The following is a 15,101-nucleotide window of genomic DNA, read 5'->3' as shown; positions in this document are numbered from 1 at the left end:
CTCCAATGGGGTTGTTCTCTGTCTGAGAGCATGTTGGTGACAGTCCTAGACTATGAGATGAACAAATCTTCTGAGTTTTCATTGAAGTAATCAAACAACAGGTAAAGTATGTAAGCAAGGAAATACATATAGGAAGTAAATATGTAAAGCAAGTCAGTAAATATGCAAAGTAAGAAAAGACATTAAGTAAGTATTTACATTACTTACTTTACATATTTATAGATGTTGTGTAAGTAAATGAAATATGTAAATGCATGTTAAGTAAATGAATAAAGACGACGTAACTAAGAACAGATGTCAAATTAAGTAATGGTGCTAAGTAAGTAAATATGTTATCTAAGTAAGTAAAGACAAACTAAAGATGTAAATGTTATTAAATAAAGATATAAATATATTAAGTAAATATGTAAATACATAAGTAATTAAGAAAACATGTAAAGTAAGTTCATATGCAAATGCGTTATGTAAGTAACAGTTTTTCAAAATACCGCAGATTTGGGCCAAATCGTGTCCTGTGATGTCATCACGCCAAAGCCCTATCCAATTTCACGTGCGCCGAACATGAGTACAGCTAAAAGGTCGCATTTACCAACAAACATCACTGCGAAAAACTATTTAATACAATCGCAGTTTCACTAATTCAAGTAGTTTTGCGCAAAAAAAAAAAGCACAAAAATCTCGGTTAAAATGTTTTTTTTGTTGTTGTTGTTGTTGTGTTTTTTTTTCTTAAAGATGCAGCAAAATCAACTATTTTTAGCCACAACAATCACAAAAAAACCTCAGTCCTTTACGGCCTGAATAAGTAAACATGTAAATACGTTAAATGAGTGAAGATGTAAAGGAAATTCATATGTAAAGTGAGTAGATATGTACATACATTATGTAAGGAAATATATAATGTAAGTAAAAATGTATAGTAAATATGTAAATATATAAAAGTAAAAGATGTAAAATAAGCAACTAAAGCCATAACATAAATATGTAAATACATTAAATTTACATACTTAAGTAAAAATGTATAGTAAATATGTAAATACATAAAAGTAAAAGATGTAAAATAAGTAACTAAAGCCATTATGTAAATATGTAAATACATTAAATTTACATACTTAATTAAGTAAGTAAAGATGTATAGTAAATATGTAAATACTTAAAAGTAAAAGATGTAAAATAAGTAACTAAAACCGTTACGTAAATATGTAAATACATTAAATTTACATACTTAAGTAAGTAAATACGTAAAGACAAAGTAAGTAAGCCAAAACAAAAATGCTAAGATGTAAAGTAAATATGTAAATACATTGAGCGCATGTGTCTAGGTGAGACATGTCCATTTAAAGATGCTGCAAGTGTGGTCACAGAAAGATCCTCTAAAGTTCTTTTTTAAAAAATCATTGGGCTTCTGTAATGAAATTATTGAATTGTTTAGTTTTACTTAATTGTTACTGCCTCTGCAGTGGACTGTCATTTCATGTCCTTCTCATTAGCTGTAATTTGTGATGTACCATGAACCAGTGATCAGCAGATTTATTAGTATCCATTGTGGCTGCAGTCTTCCATTCCAGCCGGATGGAAATCACACCTAATAGTCAACCGAAGTCCAAGCTCGAAACAGCAGGGTTTTTTTTTATATATATACATATATAAAACACACCGAAGACTCCTCCAATGAACGACGAGCTTTGGTCGCACAGTTATCATGCTGCAGATCATACACATCAGCCCGCTCTTACTGTAAATATGTTTTAAGAGTTTCCCATCGTCTCCATCTAAGTGAAGTGAATGTGTCCTGAATGTTGTCTGGTGCACATCCTGACGTTCACCGCGTCTCACAGTGGCCTCGCCATAACACAGCGCCTCGGATTTTGTGTCTGAGGTCCAAACAATCCTCACGCTTGCTTTCATCAGATAAGAGGCCGAGGTGGAAGTTAAATGGCGCACTTGAAAGGCGGGAGTAAACAATGGATACATGGGCAGACGACTACTGCGCCGCGCTTTACTTACGGGGAAGAACTTTTCTTTTTTTTTATCCTTTTAAGTCTCTGAGCTGAGGAAACCAGAGGAGTACCATGCAGGTTACATGTTAGATCACTGTTTTTACTTACGTGTTGTCTTTGACGCGTCATTCCTCCTTAAGACCGTACGCCCGTATGAGGACATGTGCAGAATATTTTAAACGGGATCTGTACGCTTTATTGCGAGCAAGGCTGTAAATATCATTCAAACAGTATGACAGTGTATATACTTCATGATTTACTAGACATGCCAGATACCTTACATCATAAAAATAGCCGACAGCTGTGTCTGAGCACCCAGAGGAAAGTAATAATGTGATCATTATTGAGCTCGGACATGGCTGCTGTCATGATCATGCATGGGAACGATGATCTCTGTGCTTGAGTATTCCACATGTGGTTAAAGTAAATACTACCGGGAGGGAGGAGAGGGCAGGTTGGAGCTACTTTCGGATCAGTAGACAAATGGTCTCCGAGGGGTGTACTGATTAGTTCCAGCATCGTGGATCACTCAAGATTTATTCAGTTGTGAAGACATTTGTACAGACCCCCCCCCCCCCCCCCCCCCCCCTCCCCCCAACTCCTTTTCATGTGAAGCTTCACGTGTCAGTCACCTTCATGACTTGTTCCGGTTAAAGCGGAAGCTCGTCCTTAACGGCCATTTATAGATCACCGCTTGCCCGCACTTGGGAAGAAGCGTACGGCTTTTCCTGTAATGGAGTGATTCCTGGTTTTGATGACTGGTTTGTATATTTTTGTCTTTCCCGTGGGGCTTTTCCTGTGGGAGATGGAAAAGATGACCGTCTACTGCGATCACTGCGACTTCCCTGTTTTCGCGTAGCACGCTGTCTTCTCTTTCCTCATCCCATATATTCACATTAGACATTGACTGTAGTTGTCGGTATTGCCATTGTTCAAAGTTATGTAATGTAAGAAAGTAAAATTAGCCGCTCGGGCAGATTATAAACTGAATTATTCATTGTACAAACTCTCCCGGTTTGTTTTGTTGGGTCAAGAGAGGGAATTTTGGTTGTAAATGCGTATTCTGACATAAAGTAACATTTACTACAATACTTTTTAATGTATCGATAATCAAAGCTATGCTTAGATGGTTTGTTAAATGGCGGGAGGGGCGGGGTGGCTTAGTGGTTCGCACGTTTGCTTCGCACCTCCAGGGTTGAGATCTCGATTCCCACCTCCGCTCCACACGGAGCTTGCATGTTCTTCCCAAGCGTCGGGGGTTTCCTCTGGGTACTCCGGTTTCCTCCCCCAGTCCAAAGACATGTGCTGTAGGCTGATTGACGTGTCTGAATTGTCCATAGTGTGTGAGATTGTGCCCTGCGATATGTTGAAACCCCGTCCAGGGTGTCCCCCGCATTTGACCTGAGTCCCCTGGGATAGACTCCAGGCTCCCCTCGACTCTGTGTAGGATAAGTACTATGGAAAATGGATGGATGCTAGTGTGACCCAGATGTGGTAAATACAAAGAGGTGAAAGCTAACGGGGCATTTTTCACCAAAAAAGATGGTCCACATTCCCCGCAAAATGATGTTCAAACCCGACTCTAGAAACGCTAGACAGTTCCTTGCCCTTTCAGATTATTATTATTATTATTATTTATTTTTTTTTACTGATTTGAGGTAGCTAACTAACACTAACTCTACCTAGGTGCCTTGCAAACATTAGCTTTTGGGTTGTTGTCACCTGCATAGCTAGGTCTCATTTGGCTAGTTATTTTTGTAATGTAGCTGTACTACTAGTCTCTGGCTTCCTTCTAATGGTGAGGCAGGTCGCAAAAACAAATTCCACCTCCAAATAATCATCAGTAAAGCAGTAATGCTTTGGAATTTACAGGCATCATCAGTCAATATGACGTTTCCCAGTTTAAAAAGTAGCACAGTAACACACAAGTGCGTACGCATGCTTACAAACACGTACACAATGAGAGATTTACATTCATTTACCAACCTAGAAGGTCCAGCAGAGGTTGTTGTTGGGTTTGACTGCTACACAAGTGGTTTTTTTTGTTGTTTTGTTTTTTTAAATTAAGAACACAAACCGTAGGAAAACTGGTTTGTGTTCATGGTGTTTTTGACTGTACCACCCCTACTATTTACAGTGGAACCTTAAAAAAAATTTTTTACATTGGAACTTGGTACATCTTGTGTATAGCTGAACATAGTTGTCTTTTTTTAATTTATTTATTTTTTTAACTTTCATATTCAAAGCTTAATGTTCATGTCTTGTTCTTAAATTGGAATATTCTATTTGATGCATTTCAAACTAAATACAAAGTATCTTAAAAAGCTTGGGAACCTTAACAATATTTGTGGGCGTTTACACAAACACCTTTCCGTGGATTTTAAAAAGCACCAAAGAAGAGCTCTTTATCAGTTTATCAGTTTCGTAATTGATAATATGCAAGTCCAAGCTAAAACTACTCCTCCATCTCTGCCCTTTCCCCTCAAGAGCTTGTCTTGCTTGTGTGAGGTAGAAGACATCTCCCAACTTATCTCTGATTCATCTTCTAGTACTCATGACTTTCACGGGCCCCCATGCAGCCTGAGAGCATGAGGTCATCCCAGTGCTTACAGCCACAGAAATAAAGGTTACTATTCCGAGTGAGCGGAGAACCGTGGAGTTTGATTGATGAGCTTGGGCTTCATTTTTGGCTCCAGGCTGAGAGAAGCCACATCAGTAGACCGTGTGGTTTTTTTGAGAGTGTTATCTTGTACTTGGACTAATGGATGATTTGCAGTTTGTTTGTTTGTTTGTTTGTTTGTTTTTAAATAAAAATCTATGCTTCTGATTTTCTTCTACTTCTTCTAATCATTGGTGCCATTTTCTATGCTCCTCTCATACATTCAAGTTATATTGCGGTTCCGTTTTCCACATTCCACTGAGTTAGCCAAGTATAATTATACCACCATACTATTGAATTCTCGATTCTGATTGGTCAGTAGGTGTGGATTCCTTTTCTCTAACCTCAGCTGTAGTTCAGGGGCTGTTATAGTGGACGATCTGCATAATCTATGAAGACTTTAAAAAAAAATAAAAAATAAAAAATTGATATGGTGATGTTCTGGAGATGTTTATTTAACATTTATGGGAGGAGTCTCCAGTGTCAGTGCTTTGTAACAGAAAGTAAGTTTTCCCGCACAGCCAAGTCTTCAGGATTTGTGCGTTCCAGTTTCTTTGTACAGTAGCATGACGGACTCTGTGTTTGTTTGTTTTTTTAAAAATTTATTTAGTTTTTTTTTTTAATCTTATTAATTATAAAAGTGAGAAAGCGAGGCTGGTGAGGGAACATCAGTTATAACACTAGCTGTTATAACAGGTGCTAACTTGTTTTGTGGCCATTCCACAATATTAAGAAACTATAAACGGATAGCAAGTAATCGTTGGCAGATCACACTACCCTGTCGTTGATTTCCTTCTAACAGCTATAACGCCATAAGGATCGGAGGGTTTGTAGGTCACCAGACCCCTTCTGGTCTGAGATGTTCCACGTTGAACAAAACTGACCCTCACCATATGTTTGATATCTCCTGATGGTGAACAGATGTCCTGATGCACCTGATGGAGATGCATTAGAGTCATTAAACTCGTTCAAGAAGCGCATGGGCCACCCAGCTCTCCATTTTACCCCCTCTTTCCTCATTTGGGACAGTTGTTGTATTGTATGTGTTAGGATCCAAAAGTCGGTGGCGTTAGCAATATGGTGGTTGGGGGTGCAGGGGGGACTAGTGCTGGCAGCTGCGGTTATTTTGGTTCCTCTTTGTTGTTATGAGCTTGCTGTCATGAAGGCGGCCATTTGCATTCCGTCAATGCCCAGTGAAACTGTATTGAGGCCATCGCTTTAGATTTTCAGCGAGAAGAAAGAGTTCCAGAAGATCTCTGTTTAGTGCTTTAGCAAGCCATCCGAATGTCTCCTGTTGTCCGAGCAGAGTTCACATCTCGCACACGGCTGTCCAAACAATCCTCCTCATGATCTTCGGCTTTCAGACCCAGATATTGCCACTCACTGTTGCCTTGGAGAGCTGTATTTTCCTCCTGCGCTGTAGGAAACATTGTCTCACTGCCTTATTTCAGTTGTGCCTCTACTCACAAGTCATTAGTGTACTTCGCTTGTGTTACAAAAGGGAGGGTCTTGTCCTCGTGACTTCTAACAAAGAGCAAGCAATCTTGAGCTTTTACTCTTAATGACATAACATGATCTAGTGCATACCAGTTGAATCATGGCACAGTGTTCTATTGTGCTTCTTGCAGAAGAGCTAAGTGTGTCCTCATAAACTACTTTTAGGAATACGTCGAACTATTTTTAGAGCTTCGCTTCCTGCAGCCAGTCCAAACAAATGGCGCTCTTTGTTGCACTGATCAAAAAAAGGCTGGAGCGTGAAACGGAGATAACGAGAAATTTTGAAAGATCCAAGTCTCTCTCCCTTCCTTATCTTTAAAGGAGTTGGGAAGGCGTGCTTCGTCAGTCTGCCTGATAGCACGTGGAAGGCTTTGTTTAATGGAAATACCATCACCAGCCGACGGCAAAATGGGCAATTTTGAACTGCTTTTTTCTTGTTGGCAATTTGTGTGAGGATATGGATCACAGCATTACAGCCTGCTTTGAAGATAATTGCCTCTAATTAGGGCAGGTTAGCATGGAAGCTGACTGGTTATACTATATGAAGCTCATGGTCCAAGAAGAGCACCAATGTTTTTCGTGCATGAATGCATTCAAGGTTTGGTTCAAGGGGGGGGTAATCATGGCGTTGTCGAAATGATCTTTGATTGCTTATCGTGTTGCATAGAAACCACAACGCGTGAACGCCACTGTCTTGAAGACTTTTTTTTTCCTTTCCTTGCTCACTGTTCCAAAGTGCTAACACTGGAGACTCCTTCCAGAAATGTTTTCAAAAAAAAGAAGCATTTAAGATAAAGAATTCACTGTGACTTTCTTTGTTAAATGAAAACACATTTATTTAGTGTTTCTTATGAGGAATAGTTCATATAGAGCGTCCACCTTACAAGGCCCTGTGTAAGAGGTGTTACTATAGAAACAATTTCATAATGTTTACTCATAACTTCGGAAAAATTTCATTTTCCTTTCAGTGTAGTCATTGCTGAGTCAGCACACTTGAGGGAACAGAAGTTCTCTTAAGGGATGGGAACCGTTTCACCCATTTATCCCAGTCACAAGAAGACCAATTCTGGAAAATCTTTTGGAAAACAGGAAGCTGTCATACCGAAGTTGCTCGCTGTGAGAGTGGATCTCAGGGGGAGATGATGGGAGAAACGGAGAGTTGAACAGTGTTCAGAACTAAAGGATATCCTGCTGGCTGCAGTGACAGAGTAAGAGAAGCTCTGAGAGAGATTACTGCACAGTTTTTCCCCTCAGGGTACTGTGTCATCACCTACTCCATCCGCCATCTGCATCTCTTCAGCTTAACGCTAAGCCGAACGTGACCGCTGGCCCGTTGACAACGCACCACAGAACCAGAAGAATGTGACTTTATACTGAACTCGGTCTCGAAGTTGATTCTGAAATCCATTCTACTCGGTTTGCAACCATTTCAGACGTGGTGACAGATTAAAAGATGTATAAAATAAAACAAGTCTGTATTTGAGATGCATTCTTTTGTGCACCTGTTTTAACTGAGAAAACTATTCTTCATTGGTCACTCACCCATGAACTCTGGCCACTCATCCGTTTCAACCGTTTGACCCAAATATTACAGGCTACTGACACTCAAGCACTTGTGCCCCCTATAGAAGCACCATCTCTGGTGGAGATCCAAAGCCTCGGAGTGGCGTTTGCCCACACATTCTTTCTCTCGCACCAACCCGACTCCACTCAAATCTCCAGAGTTGGATGGCTGTAATTTATTTGATTTTTTTTTCTGCGACCTGAACACATAATTTGAGCGGCTTTTTTATTTATTCTCCCTGAGAATTCTTGAAGAAGGGTTTCGCCATATAATTCTTCCTTTTGTAAGACTGGATTGAAGCTGTTGTATTCAACACAGTAATTAAGGCCCAATTATTGGTTTGTGAAAATGACTCTACGGCCACCCACAGGACTTGTTCTAGCCTTAAACAAGTTAAGAAATTGACTTCAATAGTGCATTGGAAAAAATAAACAAACATAAGCCTGGAACTCTGAAGTAACCATCTACAGTATGTCCGAGGAAATATGAAGTCATCAACTTGGCAGATGGATGGTTTTGATCTCTCTCTCTCTCTCTCTCTCTCTCTCTCTCTCTCTCTCTCTCTCTCTCACTTTTGCACTTTCTTTCTCTATCCCCTTTTAATTGGCGTGAACTGTGAAGGGTGTGCGTTGAGAGACGGGGGAGGGCTCTGAAGGTCGAGTTGAAAGCAGCATGCTGGAAAAGGCTCGAGCGGCCGTGTGCCTGAATCGGTTCTTTGTCTGGCACATAGGCCTCCGTGTGTTCCACTGAGATCGTGGTCCATAAAGCCCCCACAGTTCTACTGCACTGCTCTAACACCCAAAACATTTGAGAATCAAGAGTTCGGAATGCTTCCCCCCCCACACATTTTTGCCCTGGTCTGTGCTCTTGGCGTTTGAGACCACTTGACTGGGGGATTTCCCACATGGAAAAAGTGAACAGGGCTGGAGAACGAGAGGGAAGGATATGGACTGGACTGATAATTTAAGCAGTGGCTGGGCTACTGTTTGAGGCGTGTCCATAGAGATTAGGCCTTTTGGTCTTCATATTTTTTAGTGTGCCAGCGTGGGGTGGAATTTCAATTCAGTTAACAATAGACATTGTTACAAAGCAGCTGTACAGAAATCCGGGCATAGATTTAGATCCCTTAATGAACAAGCCAGCAGAGACAGTAGCCAGGGAAAAACATCCGAATACGATGAAAGCTAGAGAGGAGCCAGGCTCAAAAGGGAACCCTCGTTTTTTGGGCGTGGGATTATAAATGATTACGGTTTACAGATGTAAAGAGTAGTCAAACAGTACAAAATGTGTGAAAATATGGTATTGAGCATATTTTGAATAAGACTGCTTTTATATTATACCGTGTCCATTTGAATTGAACCCTGGTGTGTTTTTACCACTATTGGGGTTTTATTAGACGGGTGAGAACACGGAACCTTTGAGTGTGGACCAAAACAACTGGAGAGTCTGAGAGTGTACGAGCAAGTAGGTCTTGGTCTGCTTTCATTCAAACCCTAGCGCTGTTCAATTGTCGTGATGAAACGATTCGACTCTGAATCGATGCAACGGCGGGAAATGAACCAAATCTTCCATTTGTGGGCAGCAGTTCTTGGGTAAAAAATCTATAGTATCCAGGTGAGATTATTCACTGAAGTGAGGGTGACACTTAAGGTCATAAATCTGCTTTGGGAAATGCAGATCTTTAGGGTATCCATGTGGATGTGGAATCATCCCTAGCAGCAGAAGGTGGCTCAAAATATACAGAAAACTCCGAGCAGATGTAGAGCATTTGAAGTAAACTGAGCAGTGTTTGGAAAGCTGTTACCTCTAATAATCCCACCAGTTCCAGACTTGGCTCACTATGAAATTGTGTATGCAGAGCAAGTGACCATCTGGTGACCAAATAGTGTGTTATATCAGCAAACACTAGGTATGCCATGAAACGTTAGCGCTTTTCAGAGAAGAAGAAATAGAATTTTGTGTAGTTGAGTGGACTCGCTTCGTGCTTTTGAGTGTGCACATATGTGGAGGTGTGACATCATGCACGCCATTAGTCGTTCCAAACAGTCGACACCAAATACGACTCCCAAAGAGAACCATGGGAAGTAGCAGTAAGCTGTAAGAAATAGCACAAATATTGACTTCCTTGCTTAACCTGGAACGACAGACTGAAACGAGACTTAAGTAACGGCCACCCATGAGAAGTTCTGGCATGTGAGTGAGAATGGAAGCCTGGAGCTATTTAAAGATTTAAAGAACTGCTTGCTCAGTCTATAGAGATAATCTGAGATCAATCGTATAAGAAGAAATGCCTGTTCTGTTTAGAAACTAGGTAAGCTGAACATTTGACCACGTATTTATTTTGGCACTGTTCGGCTCAAACATTCTAGGATATGGTATGTGGAATATATCGGATGGAAAAATTTAGGTGCCATTCTCTAAAAGCTGCATGACCTTCATTTTGATACTACGCCAATGGTGAGTCTTTTGATCAATGTTCTTGGTATATTTGTTTATTTTTGGCTTGGTGTAAAAATGGATCGGACTTGTTTGGGGCTTGGTGTAAAAATGGATCGGACTTGTTTGGGGCTTGGTGTAAAAATGTAACTTACTTTTGTCTTTCACTTGGTATGCAATTTGAGCTTACTTTTTTGTGTCTTGGTGTAAAAATCGAGATTACTTTGCCATTGGTTATGTGTATTAATTGGTTTTTGTCTTGCTGTAAAAATGTAACTCACTTGTTTTTGGCTTAATGTAAACATTTAGCTTACTTTGTCATTGGCTTGGTTTAAAAATCTATCTCTTTCTTTAGCTTGGTGTAAAAATTGAGCTTACTTGTCTTTGAGTTTAAATAAAGTGTTGTCTCTTTGACTAAAAATAAATCTTACTTGATTCTGGCTGAGTGTAAACTTACTTGTCTATGGCTCGGTGTAAAAATCTAGCTTACTTGGTTTATGGTCTGGTGTAAAAGTTGAACTTACTTGGTGTCAAATTTAAGATTATTTGTCTTTGATTTGGAGTAAAAAGATATCTGATTTTGTTTTTGGCTTGGTGGAAAAAATAGAGCTTACTTTGTTTTAGTGTAAAAATGTAAATCACCTCTTTTTGGCTTGGTGTAAGTAGTGAGCTTAGTTGTCTGGTTTGGTGTAATAATAAATGTTTTTCTTTGGCTTGTTGTAAAAATTAAGCATCCTTGTCTTTGGCTTGTTGTAAAAATTAAGCATCCTTGTCTTTGGCTTGTTGTAAAAATTAAGCATCCTTGTCTTTGGCTTGGTGTGAAAATAAATCTTATTTGTTTCTGGCTTAGTGTAAAAGCTAAACTTACTTCCCTTTGGTTTGGTGTTAAAGTATAACTTACTTGGTGTAAAATGTGAGATTATATTGTCTTTGTTTTGGAGTACAAAGTTATCTTATTTGTTTTTGGTTTGGATTCAAAATTGAGATTATTTCGTCATTGACTTGGTGTATAAATCAATCTTTGGCATCGTGTAAAAATTGAGCTTACCTTGTTTTGGTGTAAAAACGTAACGTACTTTTTTGGCATGGTGTAAACATTGAGCTTACTTGTCTTTGACTTTACATAAAGTGTTGTATTTGACTAAAAATAAATCTTACTTGATTCTGGCTTAGTGTAAAACTTGTCTATGGCTTGTTGTAAAAATTGAGCTTACTTTGTTTTGGTGTAGAAATGTAACTTGTTTTTTATGGCATGGTGTAATATTGACCTTACTTTGTCATTGGCTTAGAGTAAAAAGAAATTGTTTTCTTTGGCTTGGCGTAAAAATGAATCTTTTTCTTTGACTTGATGCTAAAATGAATCTTTTTCTTGACTTTGTGTAAAAATGAATCTTTTTCTTTGGCTTGGTGTAAAAATTGATCTTTTTCTTTGGCTTGGTGTAAAAATGAATCTTTTTCTTTGGCTTGGCGTAAAAAATGAATCTTTTTCTTTGACCTGGCGTAAAAATGAATCTTTTTCTTGCGCTTGGTGTAAAAATGGAGCTTTACTTGTCTTTGACTTGGCGTAAAAATAAATATTTGTTTCTGGCTTAGTGTAAAACCTGAACTTACTTGCTTTTCACTTGGTGTAAAAATTGAGCTTATGTTTCTTTGATGTTGCGAATAAAAATGAATCTTCTTTGTTTTTAACTTGGACTAAGAAATGAGCTCCATTTCTGCATTTCCTTGACTCTGTACATGTACATTGCACAATGACATCTCATCTCATTTGACCTTGCTACTATTTCCTTTTCCTTTACCTGCAGTTTACTATCGTGCGCTGGTGAACTTCACAAACTCATTCACCTTCAGCCCTGAGCTTGAAGACATCGATTCTGCCGCCTTCCAAGAAATCTCTGCGGCCGTTGTTGACACGGTGTGTATTATCCTTTATGATCAGTTTCAAACCACACGTTATCCTACATGCCACATAAATCTCTATCTGTTCAGAGAGTCGACCAGGGTTAATGTTAAACTCGAAAATAAGCCTATACTATTAGACTTACTCACTGGGTGTGATGTAGCCAGCTGCATGTGTTTGAGTGTAATTGAGGATGTTTGTCTCTCCCACAGCTTGAATCTGATTACTTCAGGATACCAGGAACCCAGATTGTCAATGTGGTCCTCATCAAGTAATGACCGTTTTCTGTATCAAAACTATTATTGAAAAAAATGCAACACTAAGTAAGCACTAATACACTTGGGAGACGTGGTGTTATAGGAAAAATAATCAACTACAGGAGCGTTTACGGTATTCGCGGGATTACGGTTACAACTCTTCAAAGTTGATTACTTTCCAAGAGCAGCATGTCTCCAAAGTGTTGAATTCACACAGTACCTACCTTGTGTTTTAAGGGAAATTGGCAAGGATGTGTTTGTGGAACTGGACGTGGGCTCGGAAGACAACTCTAACGAAGCCCAGATCCGAGACGTGCTTTACTCCGTGGTTAGCGAAGGCTCCATCGCGTCCTACGTGACCTCGGTCAGGGGCTTCGAGTTTAGACGCCTAGGAGAACGTAAGGATCCTGATTATCATCAAATTCTGCATTTATACATCCTTGACATTTGGTATACTAGGGGTTGCATGACTACGAATTTTTATCGAGGGGCGAAAAAAAAAAAAAAAGTAGTCGACTAGTTGTCCGTTTCCATGATTTAAGCGAAAACTGTCACAGGACGTGGATATTTTCAGCCTGGTTTATTTGTGCGGCACAGAACACAGCAAACTGCAGTCTTAACTGTTAATAGCAACACACAGGCTACAAATAAAATTATTTTTAAAAAAAAAAAAAACCTCACCCCCTGCCAAAATTTACCAACCAGGCTTTTGATGTTGCTATATTTTCAGTTTCAATAAAAGTTATTTTTATATATATATATATATATATATATATATATATATATATATATATATATATATACACATATACACACACACACACACAACACTGAGACCTGATTTATATACCTTTTTTTTTTTTTTTTTTTTTTTTTTTTTTTACATTTATATTTCCTCATAATTATATTAGATGGCTAGTTACAACTATCTGATAGTGAGCGTACATAGCATCAGATAAAAATGACTACTTTCATATTAAAATTATAACCTTGCAACCGTTCAGAGATAAATGCTATTCACTGTCAATAAATTAGGTATGCCAAGCAATCATTAAAAAAAATAAATAAATAAACAAAATAAAAGGACTATATCTTACCATGATCGTGAGGTGAAAACGAGGATCCAATCATCTGGCGCACGTGGGGGGTGGGGGGGTGGGGTGAATGAATTTTGATTACTTTTGGAACTGGTTTAAACTAGTTTATTAGTTTAAACACCAGGGGACCACCCCCCACAAAGTAAAATTTTTTAGGCCTCGTAGGGGGTCCCTTGGTGCTCTTGTGTGGCCGGGACCCATCTGCCACCCCCCCACCCCCTCATTTCGAGCACTGCGCCACGCTGACTAGTCGAAAAAACCCCACAGCAGCGACTAGTGAATGTATTCACCAACTAGATAAACTGGTCTGTGCAACCCCTAGGATGCTCTACTTCCATGTTGTTCATTAAATCTTCGAGGTTTGGCACACCTCTGCTCCAACACTCCTGATTCAACAGTTTGCTCATTATATGAAGCCCTGGATTAGGTCTGGTGGTGCTTGTAGCCTTCTAGGACTTTTTGCGAGACAACCAAAGTGCGATGATAAAGCTGATTTTTATGTCTGGTTTGTAGCTGATACCACCCTCCATGCGGAGCCTCTAGCTTCTCCAGGTTTGTACTGTGCCATGCCTGCTGCATGGCGACCGTAGAGCGCAGCCGTTTTCACTGTGCACGGATGCACATAACTCACAATCGAGGAGAAGAATATGAGAGTTTGCATGCATGGCCTAGTTGTATCGCTTCTCGTGCGTGATGTGCTGAATGGAGACCGCATGTCTTTTGATCGAGTGTCTTCGAAATAGAGTGCTGGATACTAGATCCTGCGTACCTGCTATAGAGCGTTGATTTGGAGAATCCCTTTAGAAAAGCTTTAAGAGGTTGTCGTGTGTGTGTGTGTGTGTGTGTGCATGGCGATATGGGATTCAGTTTGTACACCGAGTCCGGTTCACACTCACTAACTGTCGCTGTTCTTGTTAGCGGTGCCCGGTCCAAAGATTCCCTGTACCACTGACGAGTTCACCTGTGGATCCGGAGAGTGCATACCTCAGAATTTTGTCTGTGACAACAGACAAGACTGTTTGGACATGAGCGATGAGATTAATTGTGGTGAGTAAGAATGTACTCTCTTGGGATTGTACATTTAAATATGTGAACAGTAGTCTTTTTTTTAAACATGTCTAATAACAACAACAGTCATTATAGTGAAATATTTTTGCAAAAATTCGATAATAAAGGGTCATTTTCAATTTGCATGTAGATCCTTATGTGTACGGATCAAAGCCAGGATCTGAAATCTGATTAATATTAAACGAAAGACCTTACTTTTATCATTTTTCATAGCTCCTGAAGAACCTACTGCTCTTCCACCCATTCAAATACCGAGTACCACTTCAGAGATTAAAATCCCAGCACGTCTCGGGCCGTGCCGTGCCGATCAGTCCACGTGTCAGAACGGACAGTGCATCTCCCGAGACTACGTGTGCGACGGAGAACGCGATTGCAGCGATGGAAGTGATGAGCTCAAGTGTGGTAAGAGTCTGATAAAGCATCCTGCTGTAAATATTTGTCAACAGTGGTGGGGGGGGGTTTATAAGCATGAGGTCAGGGTTCGATTTAGGTGTAGCGGAGCTGCTTTAATCATTTTGACAATGGATTCGTGCGTGTGCATGCTTCTCCAGGAACCCCTTCACCCTGCGAGCCCAACGAGTTTAAGTGCCGGAACGGCCGCTGCGCTCTCAAACTGTGGCGCTGCG

The 15,101-nt window shown here is 39.8% G+C and overlaps 1 protein-coding gene across 10 annotated transcripts in view; it reads left to right on the top strand.

Moving 5' to 3' along the window:
* Nucleotides 1–15,101, top strand: part of hspg2 (heparan sulfate proteoglycan 2) — a 125,579-nt gene that overhangs the window by 34,467 nt on the left and 76,011 nt on the right. For 9 of the 10 annotated variants that reach the window (XM_047160211.2, XM_047160212.2, XM_047160208.2 and 6 more), the window contains exons 4-10: nt 11,959–12,068; nt 12,266–12,324; nt 12,548–12,708; nt 13,921–13,959; nt 14,326–14,454; nt 14,689–14,877; nt 15,027–15,101. The exon at nt 15,027–15,101 is cut by the window's right edge and continues 45 nt beyond it. In XM_047160211.2, coding sequence (XP_047016167.1) covers nt 11,959–12,068; nt 12,266–12,324; nt 12,548–12,708; nt 13,921–13,959; nt 14,326–14,454; nt 14,689–14,877; nt 15,027–15,101 — 762 coding nt within the window. The remainder of the gene's footprint in view (nt 1–11,958; nt 12,069–12,265; nt 12,325–12,547; nt 12,709–13,920; nt 13,960–14,325; nt 14,455–14,688; nt 14,878–15,026) is intronic. The other variant, XM_047160209.2, reaches the window with a different exon arrangement.

The sequence above is a fragment of the Ictalurus punctatus genome, chromosome 15 (genome assembly GCF_001660625.3).
Source record: "Ictalurus punctatus breed USDA103 chromosome 15, Coco_2.0, whole genome shotgun sequence".
Lineage (NCBI taxonomy): Eukaryota > Metazoa > Chordata > Actinopteri > Siluriformes > Ictaluridae > Ictalurus > Ictalurus punctatus.
This window is presented reverse-complemented; position numbering and strand designations above follow the sequence as displayed.